Source organism: Oncorhynchus clarkii, chromosome 20, assembly GCF_045791955.1.
Source record: "Oncorhynchus clarkii lewisi isolate Uvic-CL-2024 chromosome 20, UVic_Ocla_1.0, whole genome shotgun sequence".
Taxonomy (NCBI): Eukaryota; Metazoa; Chordata; class Actinopteri; order Salmoniformes; family Salmonidae; genus Oncorhynchus; species Oncorhynchus clarkii.
This window is the reverse complement of record NC_092166.1, coordinates 27,676,311-27,701,046: the sequence shown is the minus strand read 5'-3', so window position 1 is coordinate 27,701,046 and position 24,736 is coordinate 27,676,311. Positions and strand designations below refer to the sequence as shown.

At 42.7% G+C, this 24,736-nt stretch overlaps 2 protein-coding genes across 2 annotated transcripts; both read right to left on the bottom strand.

Annotated features, from left to right (window-relative positions):
• Positions 1 to 1,000: 1,000 nt before the first annotated feature.
• On the bottom strand, positions 1,001 to 3,935 carry LOC139377365 (forkhead box protein F2-like). Its single transcript, XM_071120388.1, has 2 exons — positions 2,638 to 3,935; positions 1,001 to 1,290 (listed from the first exon to the last, which is right to left on the bottom strand). The coding sequence occupies exons 1-2, from the start codon at positions 3,611 to 3,613 to the stop codon at positions 1,115 to 1,117; spliced, it is 1,152 nt and encodes a 383-aa protein (XP_070976489.1). The 5' UTR covers positions 3,614 to 3,935; the 3' UTR covers positions 1,001 to 1,114.
• Positions 3,936 to 7,987: 4,052 nt separating this feature from the next.
• On the bottom strand, positions 7,988 to 10,465 carry LOC139377364 (forkhead box protein Q1-like). Its single transcript, XM_071120387.1, has one exon. It carries the CDS (start codon positions 10,276 to 10,278, stop codon positions 9,457 to 9,459), a length of 822 nt encoding a protein of 273 aa, XP_070976488.1. The 5' UTR covers positions 10,279 to 10,465; the 3' UTR covers positions 7,988 to 9,456.
• Between the last annotated feature and the right edge of the window lie 14,271 nt (positions 10,466 to 24,736).

Below are 24,736 nucleotides of genomic sequence, written 5' to 3'. Positions count from 1 at the left end.
ATATATTCGATCCCAATGGAAATTAATCCTAAAAGCACCAACATATTTAAATCTTAAAACCTCCAACGGGGTCATTTCTGACCCAAAATTGATAATGATTTGCATTTGTAAATGCTGAATATAATACATTAGATGTATTCATGTGTTTGTCATTTATTTGTCAACAGTGAATTCGTTGAATTCAAATAGTAGGCTGTAACAATAACAATCTATCTGTGTATTAATAACAGTTATATTAAGGTTTATAATAACAAAAAATAACCCAAAAAAATAAAACACCTAATTTGTCATAAAGAACTCAAAGACAATTTTGGGCAATTGTAGTCCCAAAAGATCTCCCACGCTGTATACAATCCCTATAGGATTTGCGATATGCTGCATTGCATAAACATTTAGCCTACCCTTGAATAAGAATTAACCCAAACAGTTTGAAAATAGATCTCTTTATTGACTTGCTGCAGCGAAATCTTTCAAAAACTCAAGGGTTTAGATTTAAGTGCAAATAGGTAAAGATACATCGGAGTGAATGTGCATGTATTTTTAATGAAACACATTTAACGTAGTTGTATTGCATTTTATCCGTGTTGATAACTTATACTCAAACACTAGTCTACAATATGAATGAAACGACACAATTAGTGTACTTCTGAATGCATCATGGCATGGTGACAGAGTTTGAAGGAAGGCTGACTTGAGATGTCATTGATCAACTATATCCAATAGCTGTCTGAGCCGTCCTTGACAATGGCAATAAGCTACATGTAAGTATTTTTTTTCTCCAATTTGTACTCCATGCACTCCTGAAAGGTGCTATGGCATGGAAGTTCTCACAGACAGAGTGACTGACATATTGTATATTTTTTTTCTCCAATTTGTACTCCATGCACTTTTTCATTTCTCCTGAAAGGTGCTATGGCATGGAAGTTCTCACAGACAGAGTGACTGACATATTGTATACTGCCTACACCCCCCCCCCCCCCCCCCCCCGCCCCCTCCCATTTTTACAGGTCTTGGCATCTGGGACAAATGACAAGGAAGCTTATGGCTTGTATATAGTAGCTGTGTAGTTGTTGTGATCCTCATCCAAGATGGCGGTGGTCTTAACGCGTTGATTTCACAAGACGCATGGCTTGACGTCCTGATAGACATTCTGGTGATGGTGATGTAGCTGGTGGTAGTACGATCCACTGGCAGTTGGTGGGTGAAATGAAGAGATTCCGTTAAAGTTCAAAACAAAATCTTTCCTGTCACATACTGGCGATGAATGGCTCGAGTATCGAGACAATCCCGCTGCGAACAGATGGAAGAGACGTGACAGTCAAACACAAAGCTTTTTCAAATACAAAACCAACTTGTTCTAATGCAAAAAAAAGAAAGAACTCCATGGCGCCAATATTTGGACGTTGTATTAATGCCAATTCTTTTTCTTAAATGGTAGGCTACATTTTTCCTAAAACAACTGCATGCAGATCATTTAGAGCATACATGCAAAATACAAACGATTTCATGAAACACACACATATTTATTTATATATATATATATATAGGCTACATCACTTTTACAATGTGAAAATAATAGATCATTTGTAAACATAAGGTTTTGAATATTTTCCTGGAAAAGTGTCCTTGATATTTGCCATGAATACTTTGCTTTCTATTTAGTGTTGAATTATTTTACAAACATCATTTGTATTTGTAATGAAACTATTTAATTCAGTGATATTATTGTTCATATTTATATGTGGTTTCTTATGGAGACCATTGCGCACAAAGGTCACAGGCAGTTCTATCTATACTGCCCAGAATCAACCATATGTACGGATAGGGAAAACATACTTGGTTGTTGACATTACTGATGTAGTTTTGTGTATTATATTATTTGTGCATTTTTGTGTATTATACACATAATTAGTATGTATTATACACATAATTAGATGTTGACATATTATTGCCATGGCACATATTGGTGTTTGGCGCATTTTCATTTAGGCCTATAGCCTTGAAAATGAAATCTAGGCTACAGTTTTTGGCCTTACTGCTATTAGCCCATACAAACGCATTGAATAACAGCTTCACTACATGGAACAACGTATAGTCCCCCCCCCAAAAAAAATCTAAAGGAAGCTTGTACATTTTTTGTGTATTATTATATGCAAAATTAGGTGTCGACATATTATTGTCATGTCATATATTGGTGTTTGTAGGTCCGTCTGTGGCTGAGCTGGCCAATAGCCTTGAAAATAAAAATATAGGCTACAGTTTTTTTTACTTCCTTGAAAGTGATTATGTTAATCTTGGCAGTAGAATTTGCATGAATATTACTTAATTATTTGTGTTTTTAGTTCAATTGTCATAGTTCTAGAATTGTCTTTTATTCATAAATGGACAAGCAGAACAATGCCAGTGTTGCCTAACTAGGCCCAATGCCCCCTTCCCTATGATTCGCAATCAGCAACTGCCCATCTCGACTAGGTCTACTTCCAAATAAAACAGTAGATATAAATACGCACGATTTAATGCAAACTGTACATAAGAGTATAATATTTATTACTTGGTTGCATATGTTATAATTGGCCATATAGTGTGCCCATGCAATTAAATATTGTGTTTGCCTATTAGTAAAGTAAACAGGCTTACTTGAAATATCAGATGAGTCTCTTCCGTTGTGATGGCGATAGCTTTGCTCCAGAGAGTAAGGGGATATGCTCGAATGCAAGGCAGAGGATGTGGGACTGTTTGAAGCCAGGGATTGCTGCTTGATGTATGGAGACACACCTGGTGATGTCCAGTGTGAGGGGACACTGGTATAGGGAGAGTGACAGTCCAAGGTGCCTGCTGCCATCGCCGCCGGCGATGAGTGCAGAGGGCTACTACTGTTGTCTGGGCAGTATTCTCCATTAGACGACACCTGACAGGCAGCCATGTAGGTAGACCCGGGGCTTGGCGACATGTGAGGAACATGATGCCCTCCAGCCAGCCCGTCGTAGCTCCCTGGCACCGTGGTTCCCATCACGTCCACGTTGTAACCATTATGACATGCCAAGGACGCAGAGGGGTTCTGGAAATCGAAGTTTTGGGGCAGTATCGACGCGCCAAAGCCGATGCCATTCATCATTCGATACATGGGTTTCAGAGCTTGGCATTTCCTACGGAATCCGCGAGGTCTGCGACGGAAGGACCCCTCTTCGAACATAAACTCGCTTCCCGGGTCTATGGTCCAGTAGTGTCCCTTGCCTGGTCTGCCGAGGCCCTTGGGCAGTTTTATGAAGCACTCGTTTAGAGACAGGTTGTGCCTCACAGAGTTTTTCCATCCCTGGTAAGACCCTCTAAAGAAAGGGAAACGGGCCTGAAGAAACTGATAGATTTCAGCCAGAGTAAGCCTCTTTGTCGAGGAGCTTTGGATAGCCATCACAATAAGAGCGATGTATGAATAGGGCGGCTTCTCAGGACGCCTCAAGCCAGAGTTGCCCTTTTTCCTTTTGTTCGACGCATTTGGTGAGCTCTCCGCCACTGGCTGTGCGCCCATCTGAGTGGCGTGCATCACTCCGGCTGCTGGGCTGGATCTCAGAGGATGAGACGAGTCCAGATGTTGCTGTGAGCTCTCAGTCGTCATGTTTGCGCCCAAATTGGGACACAGAGGAGTATGAGTAGCCTATAACCAAGAGGATGACCAATGCTCTTTTTATTTTTGCACTGACCTGAAAAATCTAATGAGAGCAGTATCCTACACCCAATACTTCAGTCAATTGCTCAGCATAACTCCTTCAGACGTTCTAAAATATGTTTCCAAATGTGATAATTGGAGAGGTTAGTGTCCAGTGGCGATTCACTGCGCGTTTATTGCAGTTCTAATCAGGAACACCAGCTGAGTATCGGTGTGGCGGCTGCTCCTCCTCCGTCTCACTGTGGCCATCGCTGGAAATAATCCTTTAAGAGGGGAAACATAAAGCTCCTCGACTTTCTTGCGCATATCCACTCGGCCAAACAAAACTCGACCACCTATCAATTCTTAAATCTCTCTCTGCCCCCTAGATCCCGGCTAAATCCCTCCAAGAAATCGCCAGGAACTCGAGACCCACCCTCTCCCAGATCTGGCCCCGGTCCAGCGGTCCAGACATAATTCTAGCAAGAGCCACACACATCACAGCACAAGCTCAGAAGACTAACAGAGACCTCTTCCCACCCACTCCTCACAACTCTCATACACGCAATTAAACCATTTATCAAACTCATTTAGACATTCCAGTCAACAGTGCAACACGCCAGAGGATGAAGGCAATGGTTCCAAGTTAACCATGAATGAGACATAAACATAACGTAGGCATATCCTATTTACTAGCATTCTAGTTTTAGGTATATACAGTACCAGTCACACCTACTCATTCAAAGGTTTTTCTTTATTTGTACTATTTTATATATTGTAGAATAATAGTGAATACATCAAAATGATGAAGTAACACACAGCTAAAATAAGCAAAGAGAAATGACAGTTCATCATTAATTTAAAACATGAAGTTCAGTCAATCAAGAAAATATAAAAAACTTTAAGTTTCTTCAAGTGCAGTCGCAAAAACAAGCAAGCGCTATGAAACTGGCTCTCATGAGGACCGCCACAGGAAAGGAAGACCCAGAGTTACCTCTGCTGCAGAGGATAAATTCATTAGAGTTACCAACTTCAGAAATCAACAATTAACTGCACTTCAGTTTGCACCTCACACATCTCAACATGAACTGTTCAGAGGAGACTGCGTGAATCAGGCCTTCGTGGACCTTTGATCAATTTGAGAGGTGTGATGGTGTGGGGGTGCTTTACAGAGTTCAAGAAACAGACACATCACAGCATCAACTGTTCGAAGGAGACTGCGTGAATCAGGCCTTCATGGTCAAATTGCTGCAAAGAAACCACTAAAGGACACCAATAATAAGAAGAGACTTGCTTGGGCCAAGAAACGAGCAATGGACATTAGACCAGTGGAAATTTGTCCTTTGGTCTGATGAGTCCAAATTTGAGATTTTTGGTTCCAACCGCCATGTCTTTGTGAGACACAGAGTAGGTGAATGGATGATCTCCGGATATGTGGTTCCTACCGTCAAATTTGAGAGGTGTGATGGTGTGGGGGTGCTTTGCAGGTGACTCTGTCAGTGATGAATTTAGAATTCAAGACACACTTAACCAGCATGGCTACCACAGCATTCTGCAGTGATACGCCATCCCACCTGGTTTGCGCTTAGTGGGACTGACATTTGTTTTTTAACCAGACAATGATCCAACACACCTCCAGGCTATTTGACCAAGAAGGAGAGTGATGAAGTGCTGCATCGCCACAATCACCCGACCTGAACCCAATTGAGATGGTTTGAGAAGTTGGACTGCAGAGTGAAGGAAAAGCAGCCAAGAAGTGCTCAGCATATGTGGGAACTTCTTTAAGATTATTGGAAAAGCATTCCATGTGAAGCTGGTTAAGAGAATGCCAAGAGTGTAAAAAGCTGTCATCAATGCAAAGGGTGGCTACTTTGAAGAATCTAACACTTTTTTGGTTACTACATGATTTCATATCTTATTGCATAGTTTTGATATCTACAAATAACAAAGAACCCTTGAATGAGTAGGTGTGTCCAAACGTTTGACTGGTATTGTATATATTCATATATACAACCTATTATGTATAAAGCCTATGATGTACTTGAGGATAGAAAAAAAAGTCATGGAGAGCGGAGAACTACAGATCACAGTATTATGCTGCACAGTCAGAGCTTCTTAGAGCTTGTAGTTTTGTCTAGCAGAGGTCATGGAGAAATAACAGTCCATAGTTGTCGTGTTCATTTGTTCGGGGCTGTTCAGGATAGTACTTTGACATGAGTGGAAACATGATTTTTCCATCAGGCGCTGCCAGCATACCACACACGGCGCGCGAGTGTCAGTTTACCTCCTCGAACCATGGATCATATCCCTCGAGAGATTAATTAATTACACAGATCCAAATGAGGTCTTAGAAAAATAGGTCCAATGGATAATTTTTATAGTAGCTTATGATGATGATTCTGATGTTATTCTGTTGTTATTGTCGAAGAAGAAACCATGCATGCCTTTGGTGCCCATATGCTAGGGGACATTGTGCTGTGCGTAAGCATGCATAATGCTTGTAAGGAGAAAATGTTTGGCAAAACAAAAGAAGGTCAAACGAAAGCTGGTTGCATGTGTATCCTCTCCCAATTCTTGATCAGGATAAGTTTAATTTCAATATAAATCACTTCAGGAGATAAACTATATACAAATCATCGAAGAAAACTGAGACATGTATAGAAAACAAATATAGAGATTTTGAGTTTAACTGAAATACATTTTTCACCCAACTGCATTTCATTTATTACTTGCTATAAGGCAATACAGGTAAAATTACAAAAACAATCAAGTCAAAGATTTAATGACGAAATTGAAAATATTTACAGACGTGGTTTTACGAACTTTACGTACCCGTTAAATGTCTAATAACAGTATAGTACTTTAACCCAACGACTTTAATGCAACAATTAAGCGACAAGCTCAAACTCTTAACCAAACAAGTGTGTCGAGATAAAATCATTTCCCCTTATAAAATCAAAGGTAAAGAACATAATCTCCTCATAATTTCCGGCAACATAAAAACTAATAAGCCCGCTGCGTTCAGGACGCACAGCTGGTTTAAAGGACTTTTATTTTCTCAGCCACAGAAGAATACTTAGAAGGCTTTGAACATATTGCACACAGAACGAGAGATCCTGTCATAACGTCTTGGTAAAATCGAAAAGAGTTGTTTTTCAGCTGTTAATGTGGACTGAAATCCACTTTGATAGGCTATTTTGCGATTATCTCTCCCCTGCTCATGTGTCTCGAGTTGAGGCGACGGTTATTTGTAGCTCCAGACAGAAAATATAAATACTGAATGTCTGTATCCGCTCACAGGGAGCTTCTCAGACACAGAAAAAATAAATGCCGTATTTCTGCCCCAATAGAGGGACCAATTTATAATTAGATATGTGCCACACTAATAATGATACACATCATTTCTTTAATTAACAACATTATGGCTGTATTATTATTATCCCAAGCTATTTTGCCAATAACGATAGTTATTAACAATTATTGTAACGCAGTAGTAGGCCTAAATATGAATTGGCCTACCTCTGATAGCCTATTTGTAGAGTTGCAGAGAGTATGCTACTAAGGGACCTTTAGGTAACAATGTTATCTTAAATCTAGAATTACGTATGTGAAACATTTGAATGCGTAAAACTAATGTTATTAGACTATATTTAGTGTTAGGCCCATTCCCTTTTCGCAACCTTATTCGTCACCTCAGTCCCTTCTTTACCTTTTATCCTTCTATCTTTATTTCCATTCTCTGGCCTCTTCCTCCCTTCCTTTTTCTTCCCCTTTGGTTTTGGTTAGACTATTCAATACATACATAGTCTAGGCGAGACGATACTAGCCTAAACTGTAAATGGAATATTAAGGATATTTACAACATTATCAATGTGCTTCATACAGCACATCCACTGTTTGAGAGCTCACAATGATAGGCATATACGTTTTGACTGACAGCTCTCAGCCAACGAAGCTTTACTCATGTCCCAATCAATTTCAATGTGACAGCGCGTGAATAAGAAGCGCCTAATAGGCCTGACCAATATGTCACTTCAGTAGTAATGACAATGCAGTGTATTGAAATTAGGTGGATATTACACCAAGTTGATAAGGCCATTTTTAATTTAGTAGCATAAGTAGTAGGCTACAAAAGGCGGGTAGACATTGGGGAATGTAATGAGGGATCAGGCACCTGCAGGCCTACACCATACACCTGTCAGTGTTTGTGTGGATAGATTTGCATTTTGCCGTTTGTCTTGAAAACAACTTGAGGGGCAGATATCTTGTTTGTTCACAATCTATTCTATGCGATATGAATTCAATGCAAAAAAATATATATCAACATAAAAACACATCACAATGTCAATGTAAAAGTTACTCTTTATTCAAAATATGTATTCTGTTTAAACAAAATTAAAACATGTATACAAACTGCTTGACTTGATCACAAAATGCTAAATGTTATATTGTAGATTATAAACTGGGTGGTTAGAGCCCTGAATGATGATTGGCTGACAGCCATGGCATATCAAACCGTATATCATGGGTATGACAAAAACAATATTTTTATTGATCTAATCACATTGGGAACCAGTTTATAATAGCAAAAAGCCCTTAACCGTGGTATATTGGCCATATACCACACCCCCTTGGGCCTAATTGCTTAAGTAATTTGGGGAAAAACGCCCCCTTAAGGGAAATGTCCATGTTCTGACAGAAAAAAAGCAATGTTTTGATAATATTTAGATATGTGCATATTGGCTATACTTAGGTAAACACATTTTGAAGGGAAATAAGTGGGCAGAATTAATTAAAACGCCATAAAGTGGGCATTTTGAACTCACTATCCCTGCAAAATGCAACCCTGATGATTAGTGTGTTAAAACTCATTATATACGTTTTATTTTAGATTTTTTTTGTAATTGACTCTTAAAAGCTAAAGTTTAGGTATCTTATTTTTTTATTCAAATACATCGAATCTAGATTTTTTTTAAAACTGCATTTCTCACTATTAATATCCTCAATATGATGCGGTTTGAATGTACTATTTTTATTTTCGCACTTCCTAACTCTCAATGAAGTTACTTATGGAGGACATGGATATGATTTGGAAAATTCTAATATAGATACCACTGACTTGCATTGAATTATCCTGCGGGCATTTTGCCCCACTGGAGTCACTCCTGACTTAAAAGTTCAGGTGAGACATGACATTTTTTGTTGAGCAAGACTACTGGCATCCAGGGGAAGTGTTAAAAAATGAGTGACATGAAGTGGTTTCTTTGAGAATTACAGGAAGGGGCGTTTAACCCCAAGTTACCCTAAACAGCATGATTTGAAAGTCAAGTGATTCGACAATTCAGTAACAATATTTTTAACAAACCAACAACATAAATAGCCTATAATCTATACACCATGAACTGTATGTACACTGTATAGCAAAAAAAATGCTATTGTTTTAAAGGGAAATTACCATAGAACATCAAAGCAACGAAATAAAGCCTACTCCTCCCCACAGGGTGCGTCGATCCATACAAAAATGTCCAGATAAAAAAAAAATACTATACTCTGTGACCTTGTCCAAATATAAGGCAATGAAATAAAAAGCATTTTGTTCATACACAATTACTGTCAAAGTACACCAATGCCAACACAGTGTTTTCATTCTATTTGCCACACCACTCGAGTCCATTACGAAAGAATACTGTCTATTTTGAATGGGTGGTAAACGTCAGATCCTGGAGTAGCCAGCTGCTGGGATTATCTGGTAAATGTATGAGCCCTTTTATGTCAATTTCAGAGCCGCGAAACTATCTTTTCGATGATCTATCTCAGTACAATCCACCACCATATGCCCCCAAGACGTGCGCAGCGTATGAGTCAATATGAAACATCGAATGGGCGTGATGCGGTAAGGCGACTGATGGTCCTCTCACAATGTGGGGCATCATCTGAGTGTAACCGGGCCACGGTAACGCACCAACGGTGGGAGAAACATCTGCCCACTCCTGTCTCTTGAACGGTTTGCTGAGGATACTGTCTATAGCGAAGGAGCTGGAGAACTTGGCACTGCTGGCTGGTGGTGCGGGTGTTGTGGTGAGTTGCGTGTCCTCGTCTGTACGATGGTCAGACACGTCTTGCTCTTTGCCTGTCTTTTTGTTGATTCGCTTTCTCCTGCGTCGGAACACTCCGTCAGCGAAGGTGTACTCGCTGTGAGGATTCAGCATCCAGTAGTTGTCCTTTCCCCATGGTCTAGACGGGTCCCGGAGGACCTTCAGAAAACAGTCGTTCAGCGACAAGTTGTGGCGCACGGAATTCCTCCAACCGGTGTAACTGCCCCGGAAAAAGGGAAACTTTGTCATCAGATAGTCATTTATCTCCGCCAGAGTCAGACGCCCCGACGTTGAGTCACGGATTGCCATGGCAATCAGTGCGATGTAAGAGTATGGAGGTTTTGGTCTCCGCGTGTACGGTTTGCCTTTGCCATCTGCACCTGGTGTGACAGGTGGCGGGCTGTGCGCTAGACAGTCCCCATCCGAACCCAACTCCTCCTCACCAGAGACAGGCGAGCGGACGCTGTTCTTAGCATCGCTGCACAGCTCCACAGATTTCACCTCATAGTGGTGGTTTCCACAGAACACTTCAAGTTTCATGTTGTCTGTTTAAATTTCTGCTTTACTGCGAGTTTCTATCCAAAGTTTATCCGATGCCCAAGTAAAAACAGGCACGTCGCCAGAAGAGCTCAGGCCTCAGAGGAAGTCTCGTCTTGTTTGTAAAGGTGTCAAAGCGCTGAACGCTTTCAGTCAAAATATCCTATAAGTACCCGATGAAGTTTATACCTTTGGCAGCACTAGAGCTCGTCTCACCTTCCGTTTGTCTGGTGGGCTGTTTATAGCAACAGGCTCACCTCAGGACCAACCCAACGAGGCGGGGCTTGATAATTACATGGATATTTTGGAACAACTGAATATCATGCACTCTCAGTGTTTATGACACATCATAAATCATAACAGTCCTTTTTATTTATTTTTATTTAAATATTTGTTTGACAATGGAATTGCGTTGAGTAGCCCTTTCACCCTCCCTTTCCCAGTATAACAAGACAAGTAGGAATAGGCTATATTTCTTACCTGTGTAACTCGATCTCGCTGTGGAGGTAGACACCGCTGGAGTACTTCACCTGAGACAACAGGTGGCGTGCGTTTCATTTCCATCCGTTCTGCCTCGCATGATGCAATCCTTATGGAGAGTTATACCTGACTTATCATCTTTTAATAGCATATGAATTCTTCAAATGTTTCAGTTTGGCCGATCATATGTCTGCAGATACCTGGAATAACACCCTATTATATGAATTTGATACAAGCAGCCACCACTGATACAAATTATATATATATTTTAATAAAGATACTATGCAGTGAATGTATTACACTACATAGCCAAAAGTATCTGGAAACCCTTCAAATTAGAGGATTCAGCTATTTCAGCCACACATCAACAGGTGTATAACATCGAGCACACGGCCATGCAATCTCCATAGACAACGATTGGCAATAGAATGGCCTTACTAAAGAGCTCAGTGACTTTCAATGTGGCACTGTCATAGGATGCCACCTTTCCAACAAGTCAGTTTGTAAAAACTCTGCCCCGCTAGAGCAGCCCCGGTCAACTGTAAGTGCTGTTATTGTGAAGTGGGAATGTCTAGGAGCAACAAAGACTCAGCCGCAAAGCGGTAGGTCACACAAGCTCACCGAACTGGACCGCCGAGTGCTGAAGCGCATAGCGCGTAAAAATCATCTGTCCTCAGTTGCGACACTCACTACCTAGTTCCAAACTGCCTCTGGAAGCAACGTCAGCACAAGAACTGTTCGTCGGGAGCTTCATGAAATGGATTACCATGGCCGAGCAGCCACACACAAGCCTAAGATCACCATGCGCAATGGCAAGCGTCGGCTGGAGTGGTGTAAAGCTCACCGCCATTGGACTCAGGAGCAGTGGAAACGCATTCTCTGGAGAGCTGAATCACGCTTCACCATCATGCAGTCCGATGGATGAATCAGTGTTTGGCAGACGCCAGGAGAACACTACCTGCACGAACGCATAGTGCTAACTGTAAAGTTTGGTGGAGGAAGAATAATGGTCTGGGAATGTTTTTCATGGTTCGGGCTAGGCCCCTTAGTTCCAGTGAAGGGAAATCTTCATGCTACAGCATACAATGACATTCTAGACAATTCTATGCTTCCAACTTTGTGGCAACAGTTTGGGGAAGGCCCTTTCCTGTTTCAGCATGACAATGCCCCCGTGCACAAAGTGACGTCCATACAGAAATGGTTTGTTGACATTGTTGTGGAAGAACTTGACTGGCCTGCACAGAGCCCTGACCTCAACCCCATCGAACAATTTTGGTATGAATTGGAACAATGACTGCGAGCCAGGCCTAGTCGCCTAACATCAGTGCCCGACCTCACTAATGCTCTTGTAGCTGAATAGAAGTCCCTGTGCAATGTTCCCACATCTAGTGGAAATCCTTCCCAGAAGATTGGAGGCTGTTAAAGCACCAAATCACGCTCCTTGCAATAATCAGACTCAAACCATCTGGTCATACCAGTCACAACCTTGCACAGCATGGGTGACATGGCCTTCTCACATATGGTCCCTTAGCTCTGGAACACTCTACCTGCGCATGTCAAGGAAGAAGCCTTAATTTCCTCATATAAAACACAACTAAATGTTTGATTGCCTAATTTGCCAAAAGTCTATATTTTGCATTAGAAGGTAATGTTTTGATGTATTGTGATAACGTATTCTACTTTTTATAGCATTGATGCATTTTTAAAAAACTTTTTAGTTTTCTACATTATGTACATTGAGGGTGAGAAATGTGCTCTACAAATGAAATATTATTATTATTTTTCCACAGTTTCTTTAGTCTTTGCATTCTCTATACGTCTGTGAATGATAAGAGCATTCCATCAAACACATGAACGCTATCTCAGGTGTCAACCATGGGCAACGTCTCAGAAAAACACTATAGTCATGGAATTGTCTGTAGAGTCAGCAGTATGTTACTGTGAAAGGCTCCACTGATAACGAATGCCATTATGAATAGTGAACATTCCGTTTTCCTATGCAGGTGTGTGGGATTTCCATACTATGGTTAGTGTAGAGAAGAAATCACAAGGCAGGTATTATGGTCAGGGGGGGGACTAATTGTGAATTCTTAGTGGTGAGTCTTGTTCAGTTGTTATGTCTTGAAGAAGAACATTCACACTAGTGGATGTCAGGGTGACAAAGAAAAAGTAAAAACAAATAGTCTCATAGTGCAAAGGGACACTTTCAAGTGTTCTCATGACCTCACATTAATGCACTTTGTTTTGGTGTAGCTGAAAGCATGTTCATACCAACTTGAGCACCCCCATAGAAGAGCAATGTTGTTGTGTTGTTAAGTTTTTCTTTCCCAAACAGCATCAGCTAGACCAGGGATGGGCAACTTTGATCGGTGTGGGGGCCACAAAAAAGTCTGAACTCATCATGAGGGGCAGCAGTTGCTTGCGGGTCTGCATTCCCACATCCATAACCCCCCGTTGAGACCCAGACTGAGTTCCTAAACAAAAAACTATTAAATATCAGAGGGCCGTCAAAAGGGCCGTCCCTACGCTAGACTATTTACCTGTGTATTCCTGTTCACCCTTGTTGCTGAGGGACTGAATGGCAGGCTGTTTTGATTAATCACTACTTTCTATGTATTAATTCATTTGAAATAAATAGCCTTGAGGGTTCTGATGACTTTAAGGAACAGGGAAGTTATGCAGATTTAATACCAAGATGACACTACAACTATGAAAACAGAGTGTCTGGCTAGAAGCCATGACAGAACAGGTTTCTGGAAGATATGCAAAGGGAGAGCTAGGCAAGCCCAATGCTCACTGGGTAAGCATTAATCTCAGGATCATGCACAGTTTAGCAAAAGAGAAGGAAGATCACACTGTTGGTTTTGTCACCGTGACAAAGCATTTGTCTCTCTGTCTCTGGTGTTGTTTTTGGGTTTGGTTAGGCCACTTAATCCAGGGGATGACCGCCAAAAGGTTAGCAAAACACTGGATGTAAAACTGACTCACATCATGGAGATTTTGTATTGTTTATTTAAATTAAATAAATTAAATATGAATATAGGACAAAACACACATCAGGACAAGAGAGATAACACAACACAACACAAAGAGAGACCTAAGACAACATAGCAAGGCAGCAACACATGACAACCCAGCATGGTAGCAACACAACATGGCAACAACATGGTAGCAACAAAACATGGTAGCAGCACAAAACATGGTACACACATTATTGGGCACAGACAACAGCACAAAGGTCAAGAAGGTAGAGACAACAATACATTACACAAAGCAGCCACAACTGTCAGTAAGAGTGTCCATGATTGAGTCTTTGAATGAAGAGTTTGAGATAAAACTGTCCAGTTTGAGTGTTTGTTGCAGCTCGTTCCAGTAACTATCTGCAGCGAACTGAAAAGAGGAGCGACCCAGGGATGTGTGTGCTTTGGAGACCTTTAACAGAATGTGACTGGCAGAATGGGTGTTGTATGTGAAGGATGAGGGCTGCAGTAGATATCTCAGATAGGGGGGAGTGAGGCCTAAGAGGGTTTCATAAATAAGCATCAACCAGTGGGTCTTGTGACAGGTATACAGAGATGACCAGTTTACAGAGGAGTATGGAGTGAAGTGATGTGTCCTGTAAGGAGCATTGGTGGCAAATCTGATATGTCTTATAAGTAGCATTGGTTGTAAATCCGAATGGTAAAGAACATATAGCCGCTCGAGAGCACTCTTACCTACCGATCTATAAATTATGTCTCTGTAATCTAGCGTAGGTAGAATGGTCATCTGAATCAGGGTTAGTTTGGCAACTGGGGTGAAAGAGGAGTAATTACGATAGTGGAAATGAGGTCTAGATTTAACTTTAGCCTGCAGCAGATTTGATATGTGCTGAGAGAAGGACAGTGTACCGTCTAGCCATACTCACCAGTAATCGTATGAGGTGACTACCTCAAGCTCTAAACCCTCAGAGGTAGTAATCACACCTGTGGGGAGAGGGGCATTCTTCTTACCAAACCACATGACTTTGTTTTGGAGTTGTTCAAAACAAGGTTAAGGGTAGAGAAAGCTTGTTGGACACTAAGAAAGCTTTGTTGTAGAGCATTTAACACAAAATACAGGGAGTTGAGTATAAGACTTCCAACTGCTTGAGCTATGTTGTTGATGTAAATTGAGAAGAGCATGGGGTCTTGGATCGAGCCTTGGGGTACTCCCTTGGCGACAGGCAGTGGCTGAGACAGCACATTTTCTGACTTTATACACTGCACTCTTTGAGCGAGGTAGTTAGCAATCCAGGCCAAAGACCCCTCAGAGACACCAATAATCCTTAGCCGGCCCACAAGAATGGAATGGTCTACCGTATCAAAAGCTTTGGCCAAGTCAATAAAAATAGCAGCACAACATTGCTTAGAATCAAGGGCAATGGTGACATCATTGAGGACCTTTACGGTTGCAGTGACACATCCATAACCTGAGTGGAAACCAGATTGCAAACCAGAGAGAATATTACAGTGGCAGTGAATGTTACTGTAATTACTGAATGTAGCTGAACTGTCATGGACGTCTTGAGGATGCTGAATTCTATTGGCAATGCTTCAAGAAAGAAAGTGTTGTTGGTTTGAGGTTGGAGATAATGCAATGGCATATCAAAGGGCATAGCAGTTGATCACCTCTCAATGCCCTGTCAACCTTCTCCAACCTCTACCACAGGGACATCGCAGACTGAGGGCATGCTTTAGCAGAGCATAGTTAACCAGACTTATGATGTGATTTCCCCCTATTGCTAATGCCAATGCTTTGATTCACCTTTAGCACCATCCCACCCCAGCTCAGAATCCCTGATATATTTACTCCAAATGTATAAAATATTCTCCTCCCCTGTACCACACGTCACGGGCCGCTGCCGGAGTCAAGTGGCAGTCATACTAAATTGGATAACTCATCGGTCGCCCTTTGTTGCACCCTGTATCGGTGGCACGCTATAACAAGAGTACACCAGACACCTCCTGTGCCAATAGTTTTATTGGTTGGCCACCATCTCTTAAAGTAGACACATAGACAACAGTGCATTTAAGTAAGACAAATTTGAATACAGAGTTATGCAAATTAATTCAATTCTCCCATTTCTTGTTGACTTCACAAGGACCAACACATGCCCAAATGTTTTCTTCCAGACATGAGGCCCTCCACCCTCTGTTTACGGAAAAAGCACTTCAAATGTCAACGTGTGTGTGTGTGTCATAGTCTGTGTCCGTGTGTTTTCAGATCATATTGAGTGTGATAATCTGTTTGTGCTGTCTGTGACACCCAATTCTGGGTGAAGTCACTGTTTTTAGAGAGGCTGTGTTGACTATAGGTTTCTGTAATCCAACCACACAATGAGTAAGGCTCAGGTGTTATGTATGATTTCTCCTCCTCTCATGTAATGGCTTGTGCTAGTGTGTGTTTATGTGTGTTTTCACACTCCCCTTGACCTTTTCTACATTTTGTTGTGTAACATACAGCCTGAATTTAAAATTGATTAAATTAAGAAGTTGTGTCACTGGTCTACACACAATGCCCCATAATGTCAGAGTGGAATTGTGTTTTTAGAAATGTTTACAAATGTAATAAAAAATGAAAATCTGAAGGTCAATAAGTATTCAGACCCTTTGTTATGGCAACCCTAAATCAGGTCAGGAGCAAAAATGTGCTTAACAAGTCACTTAATAAGTTGCATGGACTCACTTTGTGTGCAATAATAGTGTTTAACATCCTTTTTGAACGACTACCTCATCTCTCTACCACACACATATAATTATCTGTAAGGTCTCTCAATCAAGCAGTGCATTTTAAACACAGATTCAACCACAAAGACCAGGGAGGTTTTCCCTCACTGAACATGCTTCTCGACTCCCAACGCACAAGTTACACAAAGATGCAGGCGTCCTTCCTAACTCAATTGCCGGAGATGAAGGAAACCACTCTGGGATTTCACCATGAGGCAAAAGGTGACTTTAAAACAGTTACAGAGTTTAATGGTTGTGATAGGAGAAAACTGAGGATGGATCAACAACATTGTAGTTACTCCACAATACTAACCTAATTGACAGAGTGAAAAGAAGGAAGCCTGTACAGAATACAAATATTCCAAAACATGCATCGTGTTTGCAACAAGACACTAAAGTCATACTGCCAACAGTGTAGCAAAGCAATTCACTTTTGGTCCTGAATACAGAGTGTTATGTTTGGGGCAAATCCAAAGCAACACATTACTGAGTGCCACTCTCCATATTTTCAAGCATAGACGTGGCTGCATCATGTTATGGGTATGCTTGTAATCTTTAAGGACTGGGGAGTTTATCAGGATAAAAAAATAAACAGAATGGAGCGAAGCACAGGCAAAATATTAGAGGAAAACCTGGTTCAGTCTGCTTTCCACCAGACACTGAGTGTCACGTTGGTAACAATGATTCGGGAGACAGGTGCAGGAATGCGTAATAGTTTTTTTTATTACGCCCCAAATTACGGCGTGCTGTGTAAGAGCACGGGGACGAAGACCAAACAAACACGTACACAAAACACAGGGTTGAAACCCAAACAAAAGAGTAAGCAGTTCCTCGAATAAATACACACACAATGATTAACACACGGGCAAAACCCGTAATCATCTGCGCAATTCACAATGGCACGAAAGCCAAAACACACCAGCAGCTCAACGACACTGGCCTTGAGGACTATCACAGGAACACAGTGCAGGTCGATCAGGATCCTATGCAGCTGCCGAAGTTGCGTCGTCGTCGGACTGACCAGTAGCAGGTGTACTTAGGTGTAGTAGGTGTACTTCCGGCGCCGACAGAGATGGCCGCCTCGCTTCGCGTTCCTAGGAAACTATGCAGTTTTTTGTTTTTTTACGTGTTATTTCTTACATTAGTACCCCAGGTCATCTTAGGTTTCATTACATACAGTCAAGAAGATCTACTGAATATAAGATCAGCGTCAACTCACCATCAGTACGACCAAGAATATGTTTTTCGCGACGCGGACCCTGTGTTCTGCCTTACAAACAGGACAACGGAGTGGATCCTATGCAGCGACCCAAAAAACGACTCCGAAAGAGAGGGAAACGAGGCGGTCTTCTGGTCAGACTCCGGAGACGGGCACAGCGCACACCACTCCCTAGCATTCTTCTTGCCAATGTCCAGTCTCTTGACAACAAGGTTGATGAAATCCGAGCAAGGGTAGCATTCCAGAGGGACATCAGAGACTGTAACGTCCTTTGCTTCACTGAAACATGGCTCACTGGAGAGACTCTATCCGAAGCGGTGCAGCCAACGGGTTTCTCCATTCATCGCGCTGACAGAAACAAACATCTTTCTGGTAAGAAGAGGGGCGGGGGCGTATGCCTCATGGCCAACGTGACATGGTGTGATGAAAGAAACATACAGGAACTCAAATCCTTCTGTTCACCTGATTTAGAATTCCTCACAATCAAATGTAGACCGCATTATCTACCAAGAGAATTCTCTTCGATTATAATCACAGCCGTATATATCCCCCCCCAAGCAGACACATCGATGGCTCTGAACGAACTTTATTTAACTCTCTGCAAACTGGAAACGATTTATCCGGAGGCTGCATTCATTGTAGCTGGGGATTTTAACAAGGCTAATCTGAAAACAAGACTCCCCAAATTTTATCAGCATATTGATTGCGCAACCAGGGGAGGAAAGACCTTGGATCATTGTTACTCTAACTTCCGCAACGCATATAAGGCCCTGCCCCGCCCCCCTTTCGGAAAAGCTGACCACGACTCCATTTTGTTGATCCCTGCCTACAGACAGAAACTAAAACAAGAGGCTCCCACGCTGAGGTCTGTCCAACGCTGGTCCGACCAAGCTGACTCCACACTCCAAGACTGCTTCCATCACGTGGACTGGGAGATGTTTCGTATTGCGTCAGATAACAACATTGACGAATACGCTGATTCGGTGTGCGAGTTCATTAGAACGTGCGTTGAAGATGTCGTTCTCATAGCAACGATTAAAACATTCCCTAACCAGAAACCGTGGATTGATGGCAGCATCAAAAGCGCGAAACACTGCTTTTAATCAGGGCAAGGTGTCTGGTAACATGACCGAATACAAACAGTGCAGCTATTCCCTCCGCAAGGCTATCAAACAAGCTAAGCGCCAGTACAGAGACAAAGTAGAATCTCAATTCAACGGCTCAGACACAAGAGGCATGTGGCAGGGTCTACAGTCAATCACGGACTACAGGAAGAAATCCAGCCCAGTCACGGACCAGGATGTCTTGCTCCCAGGCAGACTAAATAACTTTTTTGCCCGCTTTGAGGACAATACAGTGCCACTGACACGGCCTGCAACGAAAACATGCGGTCTCTCCTTCACTGCAGCCGAGGTGAGTAAGACATTTAAACGTGTTAACCCTCGCAAGGCTGCAGGCCCAGACGGCATCCCCAGCCGCGCCCTCAGAGCATGCGCAGACCAGTTGGCCGGTGTGTTTACGGACATATTCAATCAATCCTTATACCAGTCTGCTGTTCCCACATGCTTCAAGAGGGCCACCATTGTTCCTGTTCCCAAGAAAGCTAAGGTAACTGAGCTAAACGACTACCGCCCCGTAGCACTCACATCCGTCATCATGAAGTGCTTTGAGAGACTAGTCAAGGACCATATCACCTCCACCCTACCTGACACCCTAGACCCACTCCAATTTGCTTACCGCCCAAATAGGTCCACAGACGATGCAATCTCAACCACACTGCACACTGCCCTAACCCATCTGGACAAGAGGAATACCTATGTGAGAATGCTGTTCATCGACTACAGCTCGGCATTCAACACCATAGTACCCTCCAAGCTCGTCATCAAGCTCAAGACCCTGGGTCTCGACCCCGCCCTGTGCAACTGGGTACTGGACTTCCTGACGGGCCGCCCCCAGGTGGTGAGGGTAGGCAACAACATCTCCTCCCCGCTGATCCTCAACACTGGGGCCCCACATGGGTGCGTTCTGAGCCCTCTCCTGTACTCCCTGTTCACCCACGACTGCGTGGCCACGCACGCCTCCAACTCAATCATCAAGTTTGCGGACGACACAACAGTGGTAGGCTTGATTACCAACAACGACGAGACGGCCTACAGGGAGGAGGTGAGGGCCCTCGGAGTGTGGTGTCAGGAAAATAACCTCACACTCAACGTCAACAAAACTAAAGAGATGATTGTGGACTTCAGGAAACAGCAGAGGGAACACCCCCCTATCCACATCGATGGAACAGTAGTGGAGAGGGTAGCAAGTTTTAAGTTCCTCGGCATACACATCACAGACAAACTGAATTGGTCCACTCACACAGACAGCATCGTGAAGAAGGCGCAGCAGCGCCTCTTCAACCTCAGGAGGCTGAAGAAATTTGGCTTGTCACCAAAAGCACTCACAAACTTCTACAGATGCACAATCGAGAGCATCCTGGCGGGCTGTATCACCGCCTGGTATGGCAACTGCACCGCCCTCAACCGTAAGGCTCTCCAGAGGGTAGTGAGGTCTGCACAACGCATCACGGGGGCAAACTACCTGCCCTCCAGGACACCTACACCACCCGATGTCACAGGAAGGCCATAAAGATCATCAAGGACATCAACCACCCGAGCCACTGCCTGTTCACCCCGCTATCATCCAGAAGGCGAGGTCAGTACAGGTGCATCAAAGCTGGGACCGAGAGACTGAAAAACAGATTCTATCTCAAGGCCATCAGACTGTTAAACAGCCACCACTAACACTGAGTGGCTGCTGCCAACACACTGACACTGACTCAACTCCAGCCACTTTAATAATGGGAATTGATGGGAAATGATGTAAATATATCACTAGCCACTTTAAACAATGCTACCTTATATAATGTTACTTACCCTACATTATTCATCTCATATGCATACGTATATACTGTACTCTATATCATCGACTGTATCCTTATGTAATACATGTATCACTAGCCACTTTAAACTATGCCACTTTGTTTACATACTCATCTCATTTGTACATACTGTACTCGATACCATCTACTGTATCTTGCCTATGCTGCTCTGTACCATCACTCATTCATATATCCTTATGTACATATTCTTTATCCCCTTACACTGTGTACAAGACAGTAGTTTTGGAATTGTTAGTTAGATTACTTGTTATTACTGCATTGTCGGAACTAGAAGCACAAGCATTTCGCTACACTCGCATTAACATCTGCTAACCATGTGTATGTGACAAATAAAATTTCATTTGATTTGATTTTTAGCAGTGGCGTTGGACAGGCCATTTGTGGCTGCTGAAGTTGCGTTGTCGGACGGATCCGTGTGGCGACGTCGGACAGCCCAGTTGCAGCTGCGGAAGTTGTGGCGGTGCAAGACGGACCAGTCGCAGCGTCGTCGGATGGGCCATTCCCACTGTCTCCCTTAATGATCGATTATTCTCTCATGTTGGTAATAATGAATCGGGAGACAGGCGCATGAATGCGTAATAGTTTTTTTATTAAGCCCAAATTACGGCTTGCCATGTAAAGACACAGGGACAAAGACCAAACAAACACATAACAAAAACACAGGGTTGAAACCCAAACAAAAGAGAGAGGAGTACCTTGAATAAATTACACATGCGCACAATGTTTAACACATTGGAGGAGACCCGTAATCATCTGCGCATTCCACAATGGCACGAAAGCCAAAACACACAGCACAGGTACTCACACGCACCAACGGACATTGGAACAATAATCGACAAATAAGGGAAACCAAAGGGCACACTTATACAAGTACAAATCAGTGGGAATAGGGGACAGGTGTGCGTGATGAAAGTTCCAGAGGGATCCGTAACACTGAGAGATGAATTCACATTTCAACATTACAATAACCTATAAGACAAGGCCAAATCTACACTGGAGTTGTTTACCAAGAAGACAGTAAATGTTCCTGAGCGGCAGAGTTACAGTTTTGACTTAAATCTACTGAACAAAAATATAAAAGCAACATGCAACAATTTCAAAGAGTTTTCTGAGTTACAATTCACATAGGGAAATCAGTTAATTTAAATAAATTAATTAAGCCCTAATCTATGGATTTTACATGACTCGGAATACAGATATGCAACTGTTGGTCACAGATACCTTAAAAAAAGGTAAGGGCATGAATCAGAAAACTATTTAGTATCTGGTGTGACCACCATTTGCCTCACGTAGAGTGACACATCACCTTCACATAGAGTTGATCAGGCTGTTGATTGTGGCCTGTGGAATGTTGTCATTCTCCTCTTCAATGGCTGTGTGAAGTTGCTGGTCTCAGAAAATCCCGCAGGTGAAGAAACCGGATGTGGAGGTCCTGGGCTCACATGGTGACACGTGCATTGCGTTTGTAAGGCCGGTTGGAGGTGGCTTATGGTAGAGAAATTCACATTCAGTTTTCTGGTAACAGATCTGATGGACATTCCTGCAGTCAGCCTGCCAATTGCACGCTCCTTCAAAAACTTGAGACATTTGTGGCGTTGTGTTGTGTGACAAAACTGCACATTATTGTGGCTGGTGTGCCTGGAACATACTACCATATATAAAAAAGAAATAAGCTTCTTGTGTGTATTGAACATTTCTGGGATCTTTTGTTTCAGCTCATGAAACATGGGACCAACACTTTACATGTTGCTTTAATACTTTCGTTTAGTAAACCTATGACAACCTCAAAATGGTTGTCTAGCAATGATCAACAACCAATTTGACAGAGCTTGAAGAAGTTTGTGAAGAATAACGGGCAAATGTTGCACAATCCATGTGTGGAAAGCTCTTAGAGGACTTACCCAGAAAGACTCACTGCTAAAGGTGCTTCTACAAAGTATTGACTCAGGGGTGTGTATGCCTATGTAAATGAGATATTTCTGTATTTCATTTTCAATAAATTAGCAAACAAAATTAGAAATAAAATGCAATTAACTCTTTTTCAATTCAGGCTGCAGCAACAAAATGTGGAATAAGTCAAGGGGCATTAATCATTTCTGAAGGCACTCTATGTCTTGATCCTCTTACTAATAGCTTTGCTGACATGCTGCAGCAGGTGGGACTGGAGAGAGGGAGAGAGCATGGCAGAGGGGTAAGCCCATCGTAGATCTGTAATGGTGAGATATCACATTGGGACCTACGTCAGAGTGCAGGTGAAAGTCACAGTGATGGAATAAAGTAGAACTGTGCAACTATGGAAAACCCGGATGACTTGGTATGATAGCCTAGTTGTCAATATGAATATAGCCATGTTCATGAAATTGTTAGCCTCTGTATGGGTGTGTGGGATTGAATTGTAGTTTAAGCTGACAACAAAAGGAGATCACCAACAATTTGTCATGGTGGTCCCAGTTCACTCTCCCCAGTCACATGGTGTCTGACTCTTTGATTTATTAAATAAACCTGTGATTAACCAGTGCTTCTTCTACCTGCTATTGTCACATGTTGCCCTCCTTAATATTTCCCCCAAATTAGAGACCAGGACTTTTTGTGTGTATTTAATTATTTTGAGTTTGCTGTGACCTTTATTATATATATTTGTTGTGCCTTTTTGTAATTTTGCTTGATTAATGTTTGCTATTTTTCTCCCTCCTTGTGTTTCTAATTGTAGACTCTACCCCCTTGGCTGGTCTTCTTGGAGACAAGAATAGGCTCAGGTCTGCCACACCTGAGCGTAATTGACCAACGAGCTCCATGAGCCCCTTAAAATGGAGCTTGTGTAAATGTTGTCACGCTGCTTGCTTAGCGAGTACCACTTCCCCGCCAATTCAGCCGATACTCGGACCTCTGCCTCGCTAGCACACGTGACCGTCCTCCCTCAAGTGTCTTAGCCGATTGCGCCATCTCAAAAGCTAGCCAATGAGGCGACGCAAGCGGGACACTTCAGGCTGAGGAGTAAGTTTCACAGATCTTCATCTGCTACACCGGAGGAGGAAGACCATGGAAGACCATGTTGAACTGCTGTTGCCACTACCGACGATACCATCGCTACCATCAACGGGACCACGTCACACCGCTCTGCCACTTACCTTGCAACCAGAGGGGGACCATTTATGTGTGAGTTTGGTTGAATACTTCTGTTCAGAATGGCTCTTTGCTCATGTTTTCCTGTCCCCCCTCTGTAGACTAAATTGGACAGGATCATGGGCTGGGTGCCACAGACGATTGAGGACAACAGACGATGAGGAATGTGAGGTGTGTGTGTGTGTGTGTGTGTGTGTGTGAATGGTGTTGTTGAACTTGTACTACACAAGAACTTGAGATAAAGAACATTTTCAAACTTGTATAACCTTGTCTGTGTACTGGCCTGTGATTTTTTTTTAAACAGTTTTTGACACTAGGCATAGTCGACAGGATCCCAGCACCCCAAACAGACTGGTTTAGGGTTTGTAGAATTACCTGTAGCATTTCAGGTGGATGGGACAACCACCATTTTAGGGGCTACATGTTGCCCTCCTTTGTATTTTTCCCAAAGCAGTGACCATTATTATATATACAGTATATTTGGTGTGCCTTATTCTAATTTCACATGATTAAGGTTTGCTGTGTTGCTTCCTCGTGTTTTCTAATTGATCGATGGTAGACTCCTCCCCCTTGGATGATTTCCTTGGCGATGAGAATTGGCCCAGATCTGCCACACCTGGGCCTCATTGACTAACTCCTTAGCTCCTTAAAATGGAGCTTGCAGTTCACTTTGGAGGAGGACGGGCATGTCGAACTGCTGCTTCCTCTCCCCCCTCTGTCGACTGCATTGGAACGGACCACGGGCTGGGTGCCACAGACGACGAGGAATGGCTACCGAACGACTACCAACCAACAAACAAACCAATGGTAGATGAGCAACTGATGGGTTGTGGCGGTGGCCATCTTAGACAATCCTCCAGTAGCACAAACATTAAACCCCGGGACTGCGTTTTCTGTGTGTTTGTGTATGTGTGAATGGTGTTGTTGAACTCCCAAAGAACTTGAGAA